The sequence below is a fragment of the Chrysemys picta genome, chromosome 13 (assembly GCF_011386835.1).
Source record: "Chrysemys picta bellii isolate R12L10 chromosome 13, ASM1138683v2, whole genome shotgun sequence".
In the NCBI taxonomy this organism is placed as follows: Eukaryota; Metazoa; Chordata; order Testudines; family Emydidae; genus Chrysemys; species Chrysemys picta.
In genome coordinates, this window is record NC_088803.1 from 31,682,294 (window position 1) to 31,702,562 (window position 20,269).

Genomic DNA, 20,269 nt, shown 5'->3' on the forward strand with positions numbered 1-20,269 from the left:
CTGTCTGGCTCCCTATTAAGCTCCACAACTAGCTGAATCATGCTCTGCAGGTACAGCTGGGTGGGGTCACCTTGTTCCAGAGTTGCTCCTTAATTAATCCTTTTAGTTGTAGTGTCGCATTTATACACCCCATCTCACACACATCCTACTAGGTGAGGTTGAGAATGTTTCTGTGAATCACTTATAGAAACAGATGTCTTTTCCCCTGCAGCCTCTTTCTGGTTACCAATGGGTGATGTTGACTTTTCATAGAATGATAGAAGTGTAGGACTGGAAGGGACCTGGTCTAGTCCAGCCCCCTGTATTCAAGGTAGGACTATGTAATAACTAGACCATTCCTGACAGGTGTTTGTCTAAACTGTACTTAAAAACCCACAATAACGGAGAGTCCACAACCTCCCTAGGCAATTTGTTCCAGTGTTTAACTACCCTGACAGTTAGGAATTTTTTTCTACTGCCCAACCCAAACCTCCCCTGCTACAATTTAGGCCCATTGCTTTTTGTCCTATGCTCATAGGTTAACAAGAACAATTTTTCACTCTCCTTCTTGTAACAAACTTTTATGTACTTGAGAACTGTCATCATGTCCCTCCCCAGTTTTCTTTTCTCCATACTAAATAAACCCATTTTCCCCCAATCTTTCCTCATAAGCTGAAGCTTTCTGCATAAGTTTTCTAGATCTTTCATAATTTTGGTTGCTCTCCTCCGGACTTTCTCCAGTTTGTCAACATCTTTCCTGAAAGTGGCACTCAGAACTGGACACAATACTTTAGCTGAGGCCTTGTCAGTACGGAGTAGAGTGGAAGAATTACTTCTCAACTTTTTGCCTCATTTGAATGTCCTCAAATATTATGAGACAGTTTTGAATGTTGGTATTTCAAATTTCATTCATCAAATTTCAGCACTTGGCTGAGACTGGTTGCATGATGGACGTTACAAAGTTGGAGTCTCATAGTATTTCTTTTTGTTTAAAATACCTTATTATATTGTCAGGAGTTCAAAACCCTCTGATGTCTGAAAACAAACATTTATAAAAGCTATCAATTTACAGTAGCAATATTTTGAACATAGCTTATGTATTGCCATATCAAATTGTCAAATATAGTGCCATCTGCCAGAGAAGTGCTAAAGATTCAAGGTGAGATTATGAGGCTCTTTTGAACTCTTCTGACAGTCTTTGCAGTTATCATAGACCCACCTATAGATCTGTATAAATAAATCAATCAGTTATATGCTATAATACACCTTTGAGGCTGTAACCACATCTGCTTTAACAGGCATAACAGCAGTTATCTAAAGGAAAACCTATGCCGTTACAGGAAGCAGTGAAGCATACTCAGGAGATGGCATTCTTCACTTTCAGTCTGGCACGCTGTCAGGGAATATTGTGCTTAGAAGGGTCCATATTTCAGATGAGAATTAAAATTGAGGGCCTCACTACTTGCAATTATGAAGACCCTATTGCGTTTTCTAACAGAGTTGATTAGTGTAAGAAATAATTCCTGTGTACGTACAGTTGAAAAACATTTTGGGATCCTTCAGTATGAAAAGTCATAAAAAAAAATAAGGAATTGAAAATAAAATATGTATAGTGGGATTTACATAATTTCATTTGAATGTTGTCTCTTAAGGTCTTGGAGTAAGGTTGGATAAGAGTTACAGAACATCCCATCAGCTGGACAATCCTGACTCACTGACAGAGCAGAATATATGATAATAGTGCAGCTTTCTTGCTGCAGAGGGTTAATACTTGAGCTGTCAAAAGTGTTTGACTTGAAACTCAAAAGTACTCCTAATCAGTTTTCATTTAAATGCAAACTGTATCTATGAACACATAGTGGTGTTCGAAAATGGTGTTAGAACATCTGCCACGTATTTGAAATTGGACACAACAGTTTTTGCCCCATCTGGATGTCCTCAAATATTTTGAGACAGTTTCTGACACTGGTATTACAAATTTCATTCAACAAATTTCAGCACTTGGCTGAGACAGGTCGCATGTTGGAGATTACACAGTTTGAGTCTCATACTATTTCTTTTAGTTACCTGATTAGTTGAGTTTACTCCAAGCGCTCAGGAGATACAGCAAAAGTTGTTTTTCACTTGGTTTTTCAGAAGAGGCTGCATTTCGCAAATTCTCTGAGCCAGGTTAAGAGAGTCAATCTGCCTCAGCTAACTGTCTTGGAATTGATAATTTTACAGTATCAATAATTCCTAAGCCTCACAATGCAGATGGCTCCAATCTGAACTGCTGTCTTAAAATCCTGATTTTTATCTATGCTAATGAATCAGAATAGTGTGAACTTAGATGGTATCCCTGAGATACCCAAAATCCTACTAATCATTAATACTTAGTATTTTATTAGTTCAAAGTGCTGTTCATACACTGATTAAATTATCATAACAACCATGCAAGATCGGTAGTTAATATTCTTATCCTTATTTTACAGATCAGGAAATAGGGTCCACAGGCATTCAGAGACTTGCCCAGGACCACACAACTATTTGACAGCAGGATCTTAACCCCAGATTTCCTGAGTCCTGTGCCCATTCCATCAGATCACACAGCCTTTCAAGGAATGCTAGTAAAAACATGAGCAGTTCATAGAAATGAAGGAGTTGTAAGCTAGGTACAGGAATGGCAGATGGGTCACCAACTTGCTAGAGGTTGAAAGACCTGAAGTGAAAGTAGGGTCCAGAATCAGGCCTGCAGCAGAACCAGTTTCTGGGAAACCTATTGAGTGGAGCTGAGCTAAAGCAGGCTGGCTGATTGGCTACACTGCCTGCTTGGTTGGAAGAGTCAGCAGACCGGCTCTCAAGTTCATCAGCTGCTCAAAGCATTTGCCCTGGTTGTGATAGCTCCTGTGCCTGCTTGTTCCTAGTCTTGCTCCTGTTGTGGACCCTTGCCCCACTCCAGGTAACCTAGTTCTGACCCTCTGCTCTGATTTCTGACATCTGACTTCACTTCTAATCCTGGGCTCTGACCCCTCTAATGATTACACTGGGCTCAGATTCCTGGCTACTGACTCCTGTTCTAATCTCTATGCTTGACTCCTGTTCGGACCACTAGACCGGACTCCTGATCAGACCTCTAAGAATGATCACCCATGTCCCGGTCACATGACAAGACAACACTAAGGAAAATTTTCACTTAGAAAATTGAAGGGCAGCAATAAAAACTGAGAATGAGAAGCCAGCAGGTAAAAAAAGTGAGGTGATGGTTCACATGAAAAACACTCTTAAAAGATAGGTGATTGAAGGGATGGAGCTGAAAAGGAGTGTCAATATAATTTAAAATACAAGTTTACTCTGTGTAGGACCTGTCACACAAACCATGCTCCACATTCAAAGGCTCCATATTTAGAATACTGGTTACAAAGTTGAATTAAAAAGTGAAATTGGAGGGAAAGATATGAAAAGCCATAGACAAAAGAGAAGAGGAGGTTTACTTCCCTGTAACTGAAAGTTCTTTGAGATTTGTGGTCTCTGTCTTTATTCCACTGTGGGTGATGCATGCGAATCATGCACCCAGAGGCGGAGAATTTGAAATCAGCATCCATTGGTTCATGCATACGCCCTGGCTCACCTCTTGCCTCTGACCCAGGAGATAAAGGTCGGGGTAGACTGACCGTCTATCCGGTTCCTTCCCAACTGTGAATCAGATAAGATCTGAAGTAAAGGGGAAGAAGGGTGAGAAGTGGAATTGATAGGGACCATACATCTCAAAGAACCTCCAGCTACAGGTAAGTATCCTCCTCCTCTTCTTCTTCAAATGATGATTGACAAGCAGTACCTAAGTAGGAGGAGGGTGCGAGGTTGTAGATGGTATGGCTGAGCAGAGCACCACCATTCCAAAGAAGGCATCAGCAGAAGAGTACTGCAATAGGGCATAATGTCTTGTAAATGTGTGAAAGGAGCCCCACATGTCTGCTTTACAGATGTCCAGGAGAGGTACTGCCTGAAGTGATGCCATAGTTGCTACTTGCACTCTGGCAGAATAAGCTCTTACCCCAGGGTGGAAGGAGAGGTTTGAAAACTGATAGCTGAGTAGACTGCAGCCAAAGATCCATTTGGAGATCTGACTCTTTCTGCTATTGCAACTAACAGCCTCAAGGGTTTCCTGATTGGTTTTGTTCTCTGTAGGTAGAAAGACATGGCCGGCTGAACATCGAGGGAGTGGAGTCTTTGTTCCTCTGCGGAAGCATGCTGTTTTGGGAACAACACAGGTAAGCAAACTGATTGGCGAAAGTGAAATTCCAAAACTACTTTAAGGGTGAATTTGCGGTGTACTCATCTAGAAATCTTATCCTCATGGAATATAACATATGGAGGATCTGTCATTATCACTCCAAGTTCTCCAACCCTTCTTGTGGGGTGATGGCTACAAGGAAAGCAACCTTCATGGAAAGGAGGGACATGGAAGCAAGCAGCTAAAGGCTCAAAGGGGGCCTTCTGAGTGCTGAGAGAACAAGATTTGTGTACCACTGGGGAGTAGGCTTCTGTGTAGGTGGGAAGGTTCTTATTAGGTCTTTCCACAATCTATTGATCGGTGGATGTGCAAAGACTGAGTAGTCCTGAGATGGTGGATGGAATGCTCTGATCACTGCCATGTAGACTTGCAAGGAGCTGATGAACAAACCTGATGTCTGCAAAGATAGGATATAGTCCAAGATGAGAGGACTCTGGGAGAATGCCTCTTTGGTGGGCCCAGAAAGATAAGTGCTTCCATTAGCTAGGTAAGATTTTCTAGTAGAGTCCTTTCTAATGTTACAGACGATTTCTCGTACATCTGTGGAGCACGAACATTCTAAGGATGATGTCCATCCAAATACCAAGCCATTAGGTGGTGAGAGGGAAACAGATCGAGGTACTTAATCTAGCTGTTCCACTGGGTCAGGAGCTCGAGGAACATTAGAAGGATGATTGGTGGTCGGGATGATATGCATAGGAGGTTAGGAAACTAGAACTGTCTGAGCCAAAATGGAGAGATCAGTATGGCTTGTGCTCTGTCCTGCCAGATTTTGAGTAGAACTTGTGGCAGGAGTGGTGGCAGAGGGAAGGCATAGATGAACTGATCCAAGCAAGGAAGAGGCAGAGCATTGCTCTGGGAGTAGTGAACTAGGGCTCCTCTGGAGCAATACATGGCACACTTCCTGTCTGTTTGTGGGGGAAACAGATCCCTGGTTGGCGTCCCACATAGAGTGAAAATATTGTGCAGTACCGAATCACGGAGTTCATGCTCATGGTCGACTGCAAAATGTCTGCTGAGGAAATCTGCAAGACATTTTGTTTCCCAGGATGGTAAGCTGCCGATAGGGTGCTTTGATTACACCAGTTCCATACACCAGTTTCAGAGGCTGACTGCTTCTGCACCCAGGGAGGCAGATCTCACTCCACCCCCTGCTTGTCCAGGCACCTTGTGCTGTGTGGCTCTTCACATGGGCTCCCAGCCTAATAGGGAAGCATCCGTAATAATAGCCCTGTCCAGAGAGGAAGGGAGAAAGGGCATGGTCACGCATACCTGATGAGGATTTGTCCACCACAGCAGGGAACTGTCTGGAACTGTCACCGTGAGGTTCATAGAATAACAGCTTAGGGAGTATACCAACTGCAGCCAAATTTGAAGACAATGAAGGTGGAATCTTGTGAATGGCATGACGAAGGTGCACAAGGCCATATGACCTAGGAGCGACAGACATGTCTTGACCGGTACATAAGGGTTGCTTTGTGACATGAGTTATGATATTGTGCTTGGTCTGGAACCTGTCCTTGGGCTGATATGCTCTTGCAGTGTTAGAATTTAAAGTTTCCCCGATGAAGTCCAGAGATTGTGAGGAGGTGATTCCCAGTGAAGAGAGGAGGTGTAGCATCATGGAAGTTGGCATGTAGGCTTCCTGGCAGGACTTGGCAACAAGGAGCCAATCATTTAAATAGGGAAAGACAATGAACCACAACATCTGATGTGGGCCGCTACTACCGAGAATATCTTGATAAAGACTCTGGGGGTGATTGCTATTCTGAAGAGGAGTACTCTGTACTGAAAATGGTTGGCGCCTACCATGAATCTGAGAAAGCGTATGTGGGTGGGATGAATGTCAATGTGGAAGTAGGCGTCCTTCATGTCAAGAGCCGTGAACCACATGCCCTTTTCTAAAGATGAAATTATGGCTGCCAACGTGACCATGCAAAGTCTGAGTTTGTGAGTGAAGTGGCTGAGATGGTGGAAGCTGAGGATTGGCCTCCAACCACCCTTCTTTTTGGATATCAGGAAGTAGGCCGAATAAAACCCTCTCCCTTGGTATTGAGGAGGGACGTGCTCCATTGCTCCTCACTGCAATAAGAAGTTCACCTCTTGTTTGAGAATACTCTTCTGAGAGTGGTCCCCGAAGAGGGATAGTGACGGGAGTTTTGGGGGAGATAGGGATGAAAACTCTATCATATAACCAGAGTGGATGACGTTCAGCACCCATTTGTCCTTTGTTATTGCACCCCAGGTGTTGAAAGAGAGTGCTAGATGACCCCCAAATGGTGTGGGAGAGTCGGGAGGTGTTGGGTTTAGTGTTTTGTGGCTCCTGTCAACCCGCTTGTTGCAGAAGGTGTAGGGAAACAGGGCTTTTGAATCCTCTGTCTCTTGTGTGGTGGTTCTAAGGGCCTCTGATGGAAAAACTGTTGAGCCATACATTTGACTTTGGGCTGATGTGTGTATACCCAGTGAGTGGAGGGTAGCCCTGGAATCCTTCAGAGTATGAAAGGACATGTCTGTCTTTTGCTTGAGGAGGTGTGATTCATTGAAGAGGAGGTCCTCAATGGTATTCTGGACATCTCCAGAGAACCCTGAAACATGGAACCATGACTCCCTGTACAAGGCAATGGCAAGAGCCATAGCTCTAGAGGAGATATCAGCAGCACCGACTGCAGATTGGAGGGCGGGCCTGGTTATCAGTTTGCCTTCATCTATCAGAGTTTGAAAACAAGCTCTGTCCTGTTGTGGAAGGCTGTCAGCAAACTCTGCAAACTGGGCGTAATTCAGGAAATCATACTTAGCTAGTAGCACCTGGTAATTGGCTCTTCTGAACTGGAGGATGGATGATGAGAAGACCTTTTTTCACAGAAGATCTAAGCATTTTCCATCTTTATCATCAGAAGCAGAGTGGGGATGCTGTGTCTAGTCCTTTCAGAAGGGGCATGGACCACCAGTGAATTGGCAGCAAGGTAAGAAAACAAAAATTCTGCATCCTTGGCCGGCATGTCATAAAACTTCTCTTCCCCTTTGGAGGTAGGAGCGCAGGTGGCAGGGATGTGCCAAACTGTCCTAGCTGGCTCCAGTATGACTTCATTAACAGGGAGAGCTATTCTGTTGGATCCAGAACGTGCAGGATGTCTAGGAGTTTGCTTGGAGTCTTGGATTTCCTTGAGAGGAATCTGAAGCTCTCTAGTAACTCTGCAGAGAAGGTCCTGTAACTGCCTGAAGTCATTGGGGTGGGGGAGGGGATGTAGAAGTCACCGCTTCATCTGGGGATGATAATGGCAGTCTTACTGGCTCTGGCAGAACTGCCAGATTGGGAGCATAGTATACCTCCTCCTCTGTCAGATCAGGGGGCTGATCTGAGCATCCCCTAAGAGAGAAGGCAGATCAGATCAACTCTGTATGGGGGTATTGGTCTCAATGCCCCCAATATGGCCAGTAAGAGGGGGTCAATAGGTGATCACAGGGGCCCCGTGGCATGGGGGACGCGTGGCTACAAATTAGATGAGGCAGAGGTTGGTCTCAAACCTATGTGGGTCTTTTGGGTGATGAAGGATATGTAGAGTAAGGGAAGAGCGGTTCATTAGATGCCTCAGACTCTCCTGATGAGAAGGCTGATTCCAGTTCCAACAGCAGTGCCATCGGTTCCATTGGAGGGGAGATGTGTATGGGATGGGTGATAAGTGACTTCCAGCAGTCAGTTCTCTCGGAGGTGATATTATCTACCTGGAAACGGAGGGCCTCCATGGAGGAGGGGATTCCAGATCCGGGAGAGTGAAAATGTCCTTTGGGAGCAGCAACAGGTTCAGATCTCCCTAGAGTGAGATAGGTTCCGCTTGTCCAGTCCTTTGAAGCTGGCGAGGACGGTGGAATCAGAAGCTGGCAGTGATCGGACTTCGTCCGTTCTGATGGATTTCCGGGGTTTGGGAGGAGCCAGAGATGATGGTATCAATGGAACATGGTCCAGTACCGATGGAGCCCAATGCTTATAGGCTTTCTTGTCATGCCTCTGGGACTTAGGACATATTAAGTCCTCATGGGCCGAGCTGGTGGGCTTGCTTACAGCCAAGTCCAGTTTCTTTGAAGTGGACTTAAAGGAAGACTTAGTCTCATGCTTATGAGAGTGCTTCCTAACTTCCTGACAAGACCCAGCTGTGGGGGTCCATGGAGGGGGATTCTCCCACACCAGAATCTGACTTCATAGCAGGCGATGCACTCCTTACTGAATCAGGCCAATGTACAGTGGGGGTTCTCTGGCCTATGTCCGATTGGGGTCTCACGGCCTTCTCCATGAGGTGTTTGCAGAGACAAAGTTACTGTCCTTCTCAAGTATGGGTGAGGAAAGATCAGTAGATATTGCACCTCGCCACGATGTGAGCTTCCCCAAGGCAGTACAGGCAGCATTTCTGGTCATCGCTGACTGAGAGGATCATGGGCAGGAAGCACAGCGTTTTGATGCCTGGAGTAGTGGGCATAGCTTGGTGCCCGGACAGGGTATGGGGTGGGGAAGTCCCCTTGGGAGACTAATCTAATGCTAAATAGTAAAAACTATTAATAATTATTAAAATTGTTAAACTATTTACAAACTAGATGATTCTTATTTTGTAGAGTGAAGCCGAAGCTGCAGACACTAAAGGGTCTGACTCAGACTATGTGGAATTGAGAAGGAACTGTAGAGGCAGACAGTCCGCACTGCACTTTATTCTCTCAGTTGAAGGCATGAGGTTAGCCAGGGCACGTGCGTCCACTGCTTTCAAATTCTCCAACTCCAGGTATATGGTGTGCATGTGTAACCGACAGTGGAATACCGTAGGAACTGAAGCTCTTCCTTCAACAATAACCACACAGCATGGAAGGATAGAGAAGTGGTTGCTGCTACATGAGTGCAGAAGAGTGAGCAAATGAAATGGACCATAAGAAAGACTTGTTCAAGTGCATGGACTGTTTTATAAGCAAGCAGGGCTGTCCTCAACACTGGGGAAACTGATCAGACTAGATGTGGGAAACAGTTTAGAAGAGACTGTCATGGCTTATGAAAAGGAGAAGCCATCCAAAAAGATAGGTCTGGACAGAAAAGGCACAGGTTTAGGCTGAGAGCCTGGAAGAGGTCTTAGTAGGCACGCCGCATGACTTATTACACATGGGACACTAAGCTTTCGCTTTTCAAAAAGTTACCCTTGCTACCACAACATCAGAGAATTTCCTTCAAAACAAACCTGACTTAAAAAAAAGAAAAATACTGTAGGGAAAAAAATAAAAAGAAGAATATTGTTTAAATAACCTCCCTCTTTTCTGATCAGCTCGGCTAACTACGGAGTTAGCATGAGTAAGGGCTTGTCTACACTGGCAAGTTTTGTCGATGAAACTAATGTCGACCTGAAAAAAATTGACAAAAGCAAAGTCGCCAAAGTGAGTCTACATTTGCTCCCTCTGTCAACAGCTCGTGTCCACATTCAGGGCACCAATGTCGACAGCATGAGCAATGCACCATGGGTATGTATCCCACAGTGTCTGGTGACACCATATGTCGCTAGGTTCGTGGGAAGTCGGAAACTGAGTGCGGCGCATCCTGGGATGTGCAAAATGTCCCGTCATGCACCGCTTTGTGTCCCAGCCCTCCAATGGTTTCTGGCTGCCTTTCGCGCCATTCTGGCTTTACTTTCGTGCTGTTTTTCCAACAGTCAGTCTTTGTAGTTTGCGCCAGCATCTGCAGTGAGAGAGGATGGATCCCACACTTCTCTCCTATGCGTTGTTAACTGTTGTGAGAACATTGCGCATGGCAGCAGAGTTACTCACAAAGTTACTGACAGAGGATGAATTGCAGGCACCTGAGTGTGATATGGACAGCTGCAACTTATCAGTGCTTTTGGCATTCACAGAGCAGCTGCATAAGGTAGACCGTCGCTTTTGGGCTAGGGAAACAAGCACTGACTGGTGGGATCACATTGTCATGCAGGCGTGGGATGAAGACCAGTGGGTATAGAACTTTAGGATGCGTAAAGCAACCTTCCTGGAGCTATGTGCTGAGCTGGCCCCTGACCTGCGGCGCAAGGACACCAGAATGAGAGCTGCCCTTTGGGTAGGGAAGCATGTTGTAATCGCTGTGTGGAAGCTGGCGAATCCAGACTGCTACCGGTCAATTTCAAATCAATTTGGAGTGGGGAAGTCTACTGTTGGGACTGTATTACTCCAAGTGTGCAGGGCAATAAATTGCATCCTGCTGCAGAGGACCGTGACTCTAGGAAACGTGCATGAAATAGTGGATGGCTTTGCAGAGATGGGTTTCCCTAACTGTGGTGGGGTGATTGATGGCACACACATTCCAATTTTAGCGCCAGACCACCTTGCCTCAGAATACATCAATAGGAAGGGATACTTCTCCATGGTGTTGCAGGCACTTGTGGATCACCGGGGGCATTTCACGGACATCAGTGCAGGCTGGTCTGGAAAGGTGCATGACGCATGCATCTTTAGGAACAGTGGCCTGTACAGAAAGCTGCAGGCAGGGACTTTCTTTCCAGACCACAAGATCACAGTGGGGGATGTGGAAATGCCCATAGTAATCCTGGGAGACCTGGATTACCCCTTACAGTCCTGGCTCATGAAACCTTACATAGGCACCTGGACAGCAGCAAGGAGTGTTTTAACAACAGGCTGAGCAGCTGCCACGTGGTAGTCGAATGTGCCTTTGGCCGTTTGAAAGCTCGCTGGAGGTGTCTCAATGGCAGGCTAGACCTTACCGAGGATAATATTCGCATGGTCATAGCCATGTGCTGCACTTTGCATAATCTGTGTGAATCTAAGGGTGAAATGTTTGCTCGGGTGTGGAGAACTGAGGCAGAGCTCTTGGCTGCACAGTTTGGATAGCCAAATGCTAGGGCTGTCAGAGGAGCCCAGAGGGCTGCTACCGGTATTAACATCAGAGAGGCTTTGAGGAACCACTTTGACAATGAGGGGCACTAGCACATGTCTGCTTTGGAGTTGCTTCCCTGGTGCATCCATGTACAATTTTGGGGCCCAAGATCCATGCAACAAAATGCTTAAGAAGCCTGTTCCTGAACGTGAATTGATTGCTATACGCTTTTGTAGAACACAGAATAAAAACGCTGTACTATTAAATACCTTAGCCTTTATTTATTGTTAAAAAGGGTAAAACCTCACAACTGTGTGTAGCTCCAGCTACCATTGTGCAAGCTGTGAGAGGGAGTGGAGTGATGGGGAAACTCAGGAGTGCTGTGAAGTGAAAAGGAATGTGTGGGCATAGAGGAGGGTGGGGTTGGCAAAGAATTGTGCATGTGTATGTGCTGCCGTGGAGGTCGACCACTGATCTGCTCAGTCTGCAGCTGTATCAAAGACTTGAGCATCTCTGTCTGATCCTCCATAACTTTTATCATCCGCTCTGTCACTTGCCTAGCAGCTTCCAAGCACTCTTCGGGTTCCCTGGTCAGTCTCTCATTGTGCTGCAACACCTCCCTGAATAAGTCTTCTTTGCTGCGTCTCGGCTTCTTCCTTATCTGCCGAAGCCAGTCAGCAGGGGTGCGTGGTGTGTTCCTCAAGGTGTCGCCTGCTGTGGACAATGCACAGAAGAGGGATTGTTACATTCCAGAAAACGATTGAAACATTTCAGTAAGAAGGGCCTTTTGCAACTAGCAGCAATCACTTTCTCACTGACTCTAGGCAGGCATATAGCTCCGCGAGCACCCCAATCATGGTGAGTGTCGGGAGTGGGGGGAAGGTGGTTGCGAGTATGGACAAAATGGTCACGACTTGCAGGGCAGATTTGCAGGGAACTCATTCTAAAATTATCACACACTTTTCCACAGGCGGCCAACCTGCTGGCTGACACCTCACTGCTGCAGGTAAGCAGGGAAACCAGGGCACAACTACTGCATGCTTGCGGCTTTCACTCTGGTCTATATGCAACTCAGCTATGTGCCGCTTGAGTTCCAGCTCCAGTGACTGCTAAATGGCATGGTCCAGTTTCCTACAATGGGGGAACTAACAAGGCTGCAATCCCTTGGAATCTGCGGCGGAGGATTAACAAGTACCTCTTGGAAATTTTCCAGAGCCTCTCTCTGGAGGATTCCCTGCAGGTCTCGATGTCCATTGACACCCTGCTTGGCCATGCAGATTAGCTACACAGGGCAATGTCCAACTCACATAAAACACTACCTGCCTCCCACTTTTCAATTCCCTGTCACAGCAGCTTACCCAGTGTCTCATCTGCTTCCTGCTCCCCGTAGAGCACTCTGGAGTGGAGAAATGTTCCTGGCTGCCTGCCCCACTGGGTGACCTTGCTGGGAGCTCCAATTCTTCATCCAGAATTTCAGCCTCCGGGTTACTCCCTTTCTGCTGCCTCCAAAGTATCCACAGGGCTATCGGCGATGGAGGTGGGGTCACCACCGAGGATAGCATTCAGCTCCTTATAGAAGTGGCAGGTCTTAGTTGCACCACCGGAGCGATGGTTTGCCTCCCGCACTTTATGGTACACCTGCCTCAGCTCCTTTATCTTCACTCTGCACTGCTGCGTGTCCCGGTCATAGCCCTTTTTGCACAAGGCTTGAGAAATTTGCCCATATGTGTCCCGATTCCTATGGGTCAATTGCAGCTGCAACTGAACAGACTCCTCTCCCCATATACTGACCAGTTCCAAAAGCTCAGTGGTGGTCCAAGCGGGAGCATGTTTGGTGTGATAGCCAGCTATGCTCACCTGGGAAGCCAGCAAGCAGGAAATGGAATTTAAAATTCCCGGGGCTTGCAAGGGGGAGGAGTGGGTTCAAACCGCTGACCAGGGCAGCAGGGGAATTGGGGGACACGTTCTGGGGGGCAATAAAATCGAAAAAATAAGATGTGATGTCTACACTGGCTGTTTGTCGACAATAAAGGGAGGGGAAAAGACAAAAGTCTCTTGCCTAGTTTTGGCGACAAAAAACTTCCATCTCTGCATCTTTTTCGACAAAAGTCCCATTGCAGCGTGTACACTATCGCTGTTTTGTCACCAAAAGGCAGTTTTTGGAGACAAAACTTGCCAGTGTAGACAAGCCCTTCGTCTGTTAAGTAGAACTATATCTTTATTTACTGCAAGTAATGGATAGACTGTAAACTGAGTATGACACTTCCAAAAGTACATAAGACCACTTTCAAAAGAGACATAGGCTCCCAAATCACTTGAACATTTTACCCTTAACCAAATAACTTTAGGTGCTGTTTGTTATGCTACTGGCCAACAAGTGATTAAGACCTCTGAGGATTTGGAAGAGAGTTTCCAAAGTTATCCTATGGATTAATATCCTGAAGTTTAAAGCTCTAATGGAGGTGCACTTCCTTAGCACCTCTGAAAATTTGGCCATGCAATTTAGTTGTAAATGAAGATGATAACAGTAAGATCCTGTGTAGACTAGTTCCTCTGGCTACCTTGAAACAGATTGTCAACAACCATGTTAGACCAACGACCTATTTGTTTATCAATAAGAGAGCACACACAAGCATTGTTTTAGTAGGCTTGAATTTACTGGTTGTGTTAGAGAAGACTGGTTTGTAAATATAAAAATATAATCCTCAACAATGTATCCGAGTATGAGGACTTCAGCAAGGCACGTAAAATGTTGATCTTTCCTTCCATGAAGTAGAAACCAAATAAAACAATATATTAAAACCAGAAAGAGATTTCACAGAGGTCATTTCTGGAACTAGAACTATTCATTAAAAAAAAAGCACACATACACACACCCTCTCCTTGAGGTAAAAATGTAGTGTCTTTTCTGTCCACAGTTATTGAAGAACGTAAATACCAGAGGCCTAATGCCTCATAAATGAGGACTCAATGGTACAATTTCACCTAAACAAAAGGTTTAAAAGGGACAGAGAGAGTAACCTGTTGCCAGGAGCCAACAACTTTCAGCCAAATGATAAATGTAGAGAAAGCAGAAGCACACTGTAGATGCGGTAGTGTCTGGAGGGGGAGGCAGGGGAGAAAGACAGGCCTCTGTCAAAAGGATGATCAGGGATGCATACGGAATCAGTGGGTGGATGAGATAAACACACAGTGAGGACGTATGATTAGTGTTACTAAACTGAGCAAGAATAATGCAAAAAGCAATAAGAGAATCAATGATTCTTGAGATTCCAGCCAAATCTACCATGGAGGCTTTTCTTCTCTTCTCTTTGCTCTCACCCCTTCCATCAAAACAGAAACATTTAATTTCTGCTAGCAGCGGATCTTTACACCCAAGGATCGAAAAGGTTAGTGTGTTCACTTGGACAGATGAATCACAGGTAATAGTGATATTATTAAAGGGTCCTATGGGGATGAGTGCAAGTGATGCTGTAGTTAAGATGGTGACAACATTTCCCCATTATAATTCCTTGCTTATGTGGAGGGATTAATAGGTTAGTTGTAAATTATAAGAAGGAAACGCCACACTGCCACAAGGCCAAATTTACAAAGAGGTATTAATTGGTGTAAATATGCAGGTAAATACAAGGAGGTGAATTTTCAAGTGTCCAAGCTTGCTTGTGCTCCATCTCTCTCAAGGATTTTTATCTGTGCCTTTGATATCATGGATCCAAAACAGCACAGCCCAGATCAGGGCTCTTATGTAGAAACTTATACTAACCTTTTCCATATTCCTCTTTGTATATTATAAAGAGTGTCAAGCTTTTGAGTGGTGTGGATGGGAGAACCACTTGTACTTGTAAAATGAATGAGAAAACATTATACACTTATCATACTAAAATAAACACATCATATACAAATAGCAACTAATTAACCTTCACTACAAGCCATGAGGTAAGTAAATAATATCCTTATTTTGTAAATGAGAACTGAAGAAGAGCAGCTGCATTCAAGGCAGTGGCAGAAGCTGGGAGTATATAACCAAAGTAAAAGGTAAGATATGCGTTTTTTATTTCCCCAGTCCCCTCTCTCTGTATTATTGGATAAAATGGTGCACACTTTTCAGGGAGGCTAGCGGGACAGGTTTTTTTTTTAAAAAGTGGAACAATCCACCAAAACTCACCTGCTCAAGCGCTAATTAGGACTGTCTAACAGCCAGCCTATTTGGGATGTCTCATACTTGGCTTTCTGCTCTTTGTTTGTTCACCTGTAAGGGACAGATTTTGATATCCTTATACATACTGCATGGAATTCACCCCTGTAGAGAGGGCAGCACAATCCTATGCACTGTTTAAGTCCAATGAAACCTTCAAAATAGCTCTTAAGTGGGACTTAACACAGGCCTTGTGTTGGCCCACTGGCACAGAGTTGAATTTCAGCCACTCAGCAATGCCTTATTCTTTGAGCGTTCCCATCAATTTCCCCTAAGTTAGTGCTCAACATGAGCAAGGCATCAGAATCCAGCACATATTTGCTAATTCACAAAATTCAGTAATTCATCGTGGCTCTCCCAGTCATTACTGTCAATTGATGAGACTCTGCATTCCGCCTCCACCGCACACAACCTAGCACCTACATGGAATTTTCTGAAAAAATACTTTTTGTATGTTTAAATATAAAGCTATGACCGTATGGAGCCGGGAATTACACTATTGAGTAGCACTCACATTTGAATATATGAGACTCAATGCATGTGCCCATAAAAATGTCCATACATACCTTAAGTCTGTAAAAGTCCATATTTGTGCATGCAGCAAAATGCTGCATTGCACTATGTGGGCTTTTGTTAGTATACTCATTGATTAGTGTAACTGGACATTTATGTCTAACCCTAAAATCACAGCTTTTGTGGTGCACTAACCATCATATTAGGCTCAATGGAGCCTTTGACTTAACAGTTCTCTTTTTTCCTTTTTCAGGATCTGATACCTTACATGCAGGAGCTGTGGTTTCAGACCTGAAGGATTGATGCCTTAATGAAGATTAGTGCTTTTTAAGCACTTGCTTTTACTCTCATCGTAATTACTGTCAAAACGCCCGTTGACTGGCTTAGCAGAGGAAACTGTAAAATATTCAGCAAAGGCCAGAGGCTGGTACAACAGTGAAACAAGGCTAACTTTCAATCTGACCATTCAAATGTCTTACAGGTTACATATGAGAGTAGAGTCACAATGAACCAATAAAAAGTCATCTTCATCATAACCCACTGAAAGAGGAGTATCAGAAGGCAGGATGTAGTCCACACTAGAGCATGGGCAACATGATAGGGACACATATAGTCCACAGTACAAACTGCTTTAGGGTGTCTATCTACCCACACTGTATTACTTGGGCAGAATGGGGTTCATGATCATGTGAAAGATTTCCAGGCCTTTCAAGTCATCCTTTCAGACACTACTGAACTGAAAACTTTTAATTCACTTGTGTTGTGTTATTACATAATGGCCCTCTCCACACCTGGCTCTCTTGTAACCATCTTAAACATTCTACTGCCATTATGGGGTTTTTTAGACAGTGTTCCTGAGGGAAACGGAGAACCTTAGTACATTAATAATAATCTGTTTCTGACTGTGGGCTAGTTGAGAAACTATTTAAGGAAACAGAGGCATAATGTATTAATAGCAGCTTTGGGTTTGTCATGCCTTTGGAAGCTCTATTTCAGACATTGACAATAATAATATATTCATGATAACCTTTTAAAGCAATCCATGGTAGAGGAGCAATGGTAATTCATGAATATCCACTGAAGAATCTTCATCTATAGTGAAAAGGCCAAGGAATATTGATAACCCCATGTATCGATGGCACAATATGTAAATTATGAACATGTGACATCACTATGACCTCTATTCACACATTATCTTCCTGCTGCTCTTCATCTGCAGCTGTTCTGCCTTTGGCTCGAATTACATCTCCAATGCCAAAACCAGGAGGCTGTTGAGTGGCATTAGATTGCTCCTCTCTTACAAATCCTTTCTTCCTATTCTACCATTGAAAGGCCAGCAATCTGGTTTTCTCCAGGTAGCTGTCATCCACTTCTTCCTGCATACTCTTCCCGGGTTCTGCTTGCACCTTCCTCTCTGGCTTTGATGCCTGACTGTCACGCCTTTTTCCTTACTCATCCTGCTAACTTTCCTTTTAGGAGATTTCAGCTTCCATGGTGATAACCAGTCATACCCTGCTGCCTCTCAGCTTCCTTCTCTGTTCTTCTGTGGAGTGACTCCCATACTTGGGGCCAAGTGGTGGCCTTTAGCCAGTGGTGCAAGGAATGCCTGCCACAGAGTTACAGCACTGGCCGGAGGCGGGATTCTGTCCTGGAGCTGGAAGCTAGGTTCCTTAACACAATTCTACGAATTCATCCCAGTCCTGACCTTCAACATTGTTCCTGCTGTTCCAGCTTGGGGCCTTTCTTGCTTAGAGACCAACAATCACACCAAGCAGTGTAGAAGTGCCAGGGGGCAGACCGATGTCCACTAGAAAGTGGGCTGAGGTCATTAATTCATTTCATTTCTGGCCTGATCCACATTTGAACTGAGTTCTCTAACAAATAAAGGTTAGTGCATTATCTCACTGAGTCAGGAACCCTCCACAATACACATTTTAAATCCATTTAGTTATATCAAGCTACAAAATTTGAGGAAAATAAGGATGCTCACCAGCCAGATGGACATCTGAATATTAGGAGGCTTGATTTGTTTTCCCAGTGGGGAATATTTTTCATAAAGAGTGACGTAAGTGTTGCTGTTATTAACATTTAATTATGGTGCTACGGGAACCTATACTTAAAATAACTTTTGGAAGGGAGAGACATGTTAAGGAAAAACATTTTCGTGTATCTAACCTAAGCAATGGAATGAAGCTTTTTGAAATAAATAGCACAGAATGGAATAAACCTGTCAAAAGAATAACATTCAAGTGCATCAAAAGACAAAATGCAATAACAAACAGACTTGATGTGGGATTAGATTTGTTTAAAGAATACATTATCTGTCTACCAAACCAGAATATATTTAAGAAAACAATGGGACTCTCTTAAATGAAGTTGAAGGAACAAGACCTATTAGAGGAACAGTTTTCTCATGAAACAAGATCATGTGGGTAGTAGGATTTATTTCCCCTGACTTCCTATTGCCATTTTTACTGGCATTATTTTTGTAACATAAATATTTTTCTTCCACAATATTCCATTGGTCACTTTTAAGACTTGGGTTCATTTCTGAGCTCTCATGATTGATAGACACTCAACTCTCCCAGGCAGCTACTTCTGTTGAATGACAAAATTCCTTTTGCTTGATGATGCACTAGAAGAGGACTGAAGAGCCTCACTCTGCATTTCATTCTTCTGAGCCTGCGAGGCATTCAGGTACCAAGCCTGGTATCCTGTCTGCTCAATCTTCTCAGAGCTGCCATCTTGCAAAGTCAATATTCATTTGGGAAAGGGAATGAAGCCAATTTAAGAATGACCTTACAGCCCTGAAAGTGGAACACATCCCTACAAGGATTTCATTCAACTCAAACAACTCCATGTCACACCCCAGTATATTGAATCCCACGTCTTTAAAGTTAAGTTGAAGGAAACTGGATTTTTTCCCCCTACATTTAAACTTTCTGGATAAAATTAAATGTTGCTGGGTGCAAAAAAATATTGATAGCACTGGACACAGCACTGGCATGAGGGCACAAGTTTATTAGACACAGCTCTGAAAATGCATTCAGAATCAGGTTGCCAAACATATGCCAGGTTCTGAGCTTCTCCTGTGGCTGTCTGTGGTAATTTTTGTGACATGACCACCAGTTTGAGGGTTTGATTCTGCAAAGCTCTATATTGTGAAACTCCCACTGATTTCGATAGAAGTTTGGCACACTGCTTGTAGGATCTGGTCTTTGTTTTTTTTCTTGCCCTCTACTTAGTAATGGAACCCATGTCTCCAAAGTAAAAAGCGAGTGCATTAACCCAGCACCAGGAAGTGCCATGGTCACTTTGAGTGCACTGCAGGCAGCAATGCGAGAACATCTCCAAGTACACTCAGGGTGACATTCACCAGCTGGAGAGGGCCAACATGAAGTCAATGCGCCACTTACGTCCTACTTGAGTGCTATTTTGAGGACAAGTGTTGCTTTGGCCTTCTGCCTTCTGTCCTTTAGTAGCTAGTCCTAGCCCTCTGCACAGTGGTGAATTTCACCCTCTGTGCAAAAGAGTGGCATGTAAGAGAAAACCCTCCTTTAAATAATAGAATAATTTCAAAATTGGGTTCCCCAAGCATGCGAAATACAAAACAAAAGATCAAGAAACTGCTCCACTCCTTCAAGTTTTTAATGATCTTCCTTGTCCTGAATTGATAATCACCTGTGCTCAAGAGGCTTGGCGGGTTTCGTGTGGTCACCTGTTGCCTAGCTAGTACTGCTAAGAACAAGGAAAACAGTTCCCAGGCAGCATGCACAAGAAAACAAAAGGAAAATAAAAATAAAAATGTACCACTTAATGATTAAAATCGCATTTTTTTACTTTGCAAGAACTCACATTTAAAAGAAAAAAGAAATGAATATCAAGAGATTAATATCAAGAGATTAATATCAAGAAGAGCCATTAACAAGCCCTTTGCCTTGGTTTCAATTAGGTGTTGAAATGTATTTATTATGTTCTGAGAGTAAAAGAGGTCATAATTTCTTCTCAGGAAGGGGTTGCAGTTTTCTCAATGAAAGTGTCAATATAAATATGCATTAGGTGCTGGGGAGGAGGGAGATCTGTTAATTCCAAAAGAATGGATCAAATTAAAATAAATAAAATAAAATGAATGCCATCAAGGAAACTAAGTGGCAAAGTGAATAAATAAACTCTTTGAATTAAAACGGTGTGGCAGAGAGCTGGTAAATTGGAGTTTAATTTCAAGCTTATTTTTAAATGCTAATAATAATCATCCAAGGTGACTAACACTTTTTATAATTTTCTTTCTCTCTCTCTTTTTTTTTAAACACAGCAATTTAAAAAGAGGAGTAACCTGTTTGTGGAGAGACATTTATAGATGATTGAGGTAAAAGATTTGAGGCCAACACCACTGAAAGCAAATAAATGCATATATAAAGGTAATGGTGTTAATTAGTGAGCTAAAACATATTAGTGAATTATG

The 20,269-nt window shown here is 43.8% G+C and overlaps 1 protein-coding gene across 6 annotated transcripts in view; it reads right to left on the bottom strand.

Annotated features, from left to right (window-relative positions):
• The window catches only part of PTPRT (protein tyrosine phosphatase receptor type T), a 736,092-nt gene that overhangs the window by 121,450 nt on the left and 594,373 nt on the right, over positions 1-20,269 (bottom strand). For 3 of the 6 annotated variants that reach the window (XM_005295345.3, XM_005295344.3, XM_005295347.3), the window contains exon 14: positions 19,489-19,545. The exons of the other annotated variants lie outside the window; for them this stretch is intronic. In XM_005295345.3, coding sequence (XP_005295402.1) covers positions 19,489-19,545 — 57 coding nt within the window. The remainder of the gene's footprint in view (positions 1-19,488; positions 19,546-20,269) is intronic. 6 annotated transcript variants of the gene reach the window in all.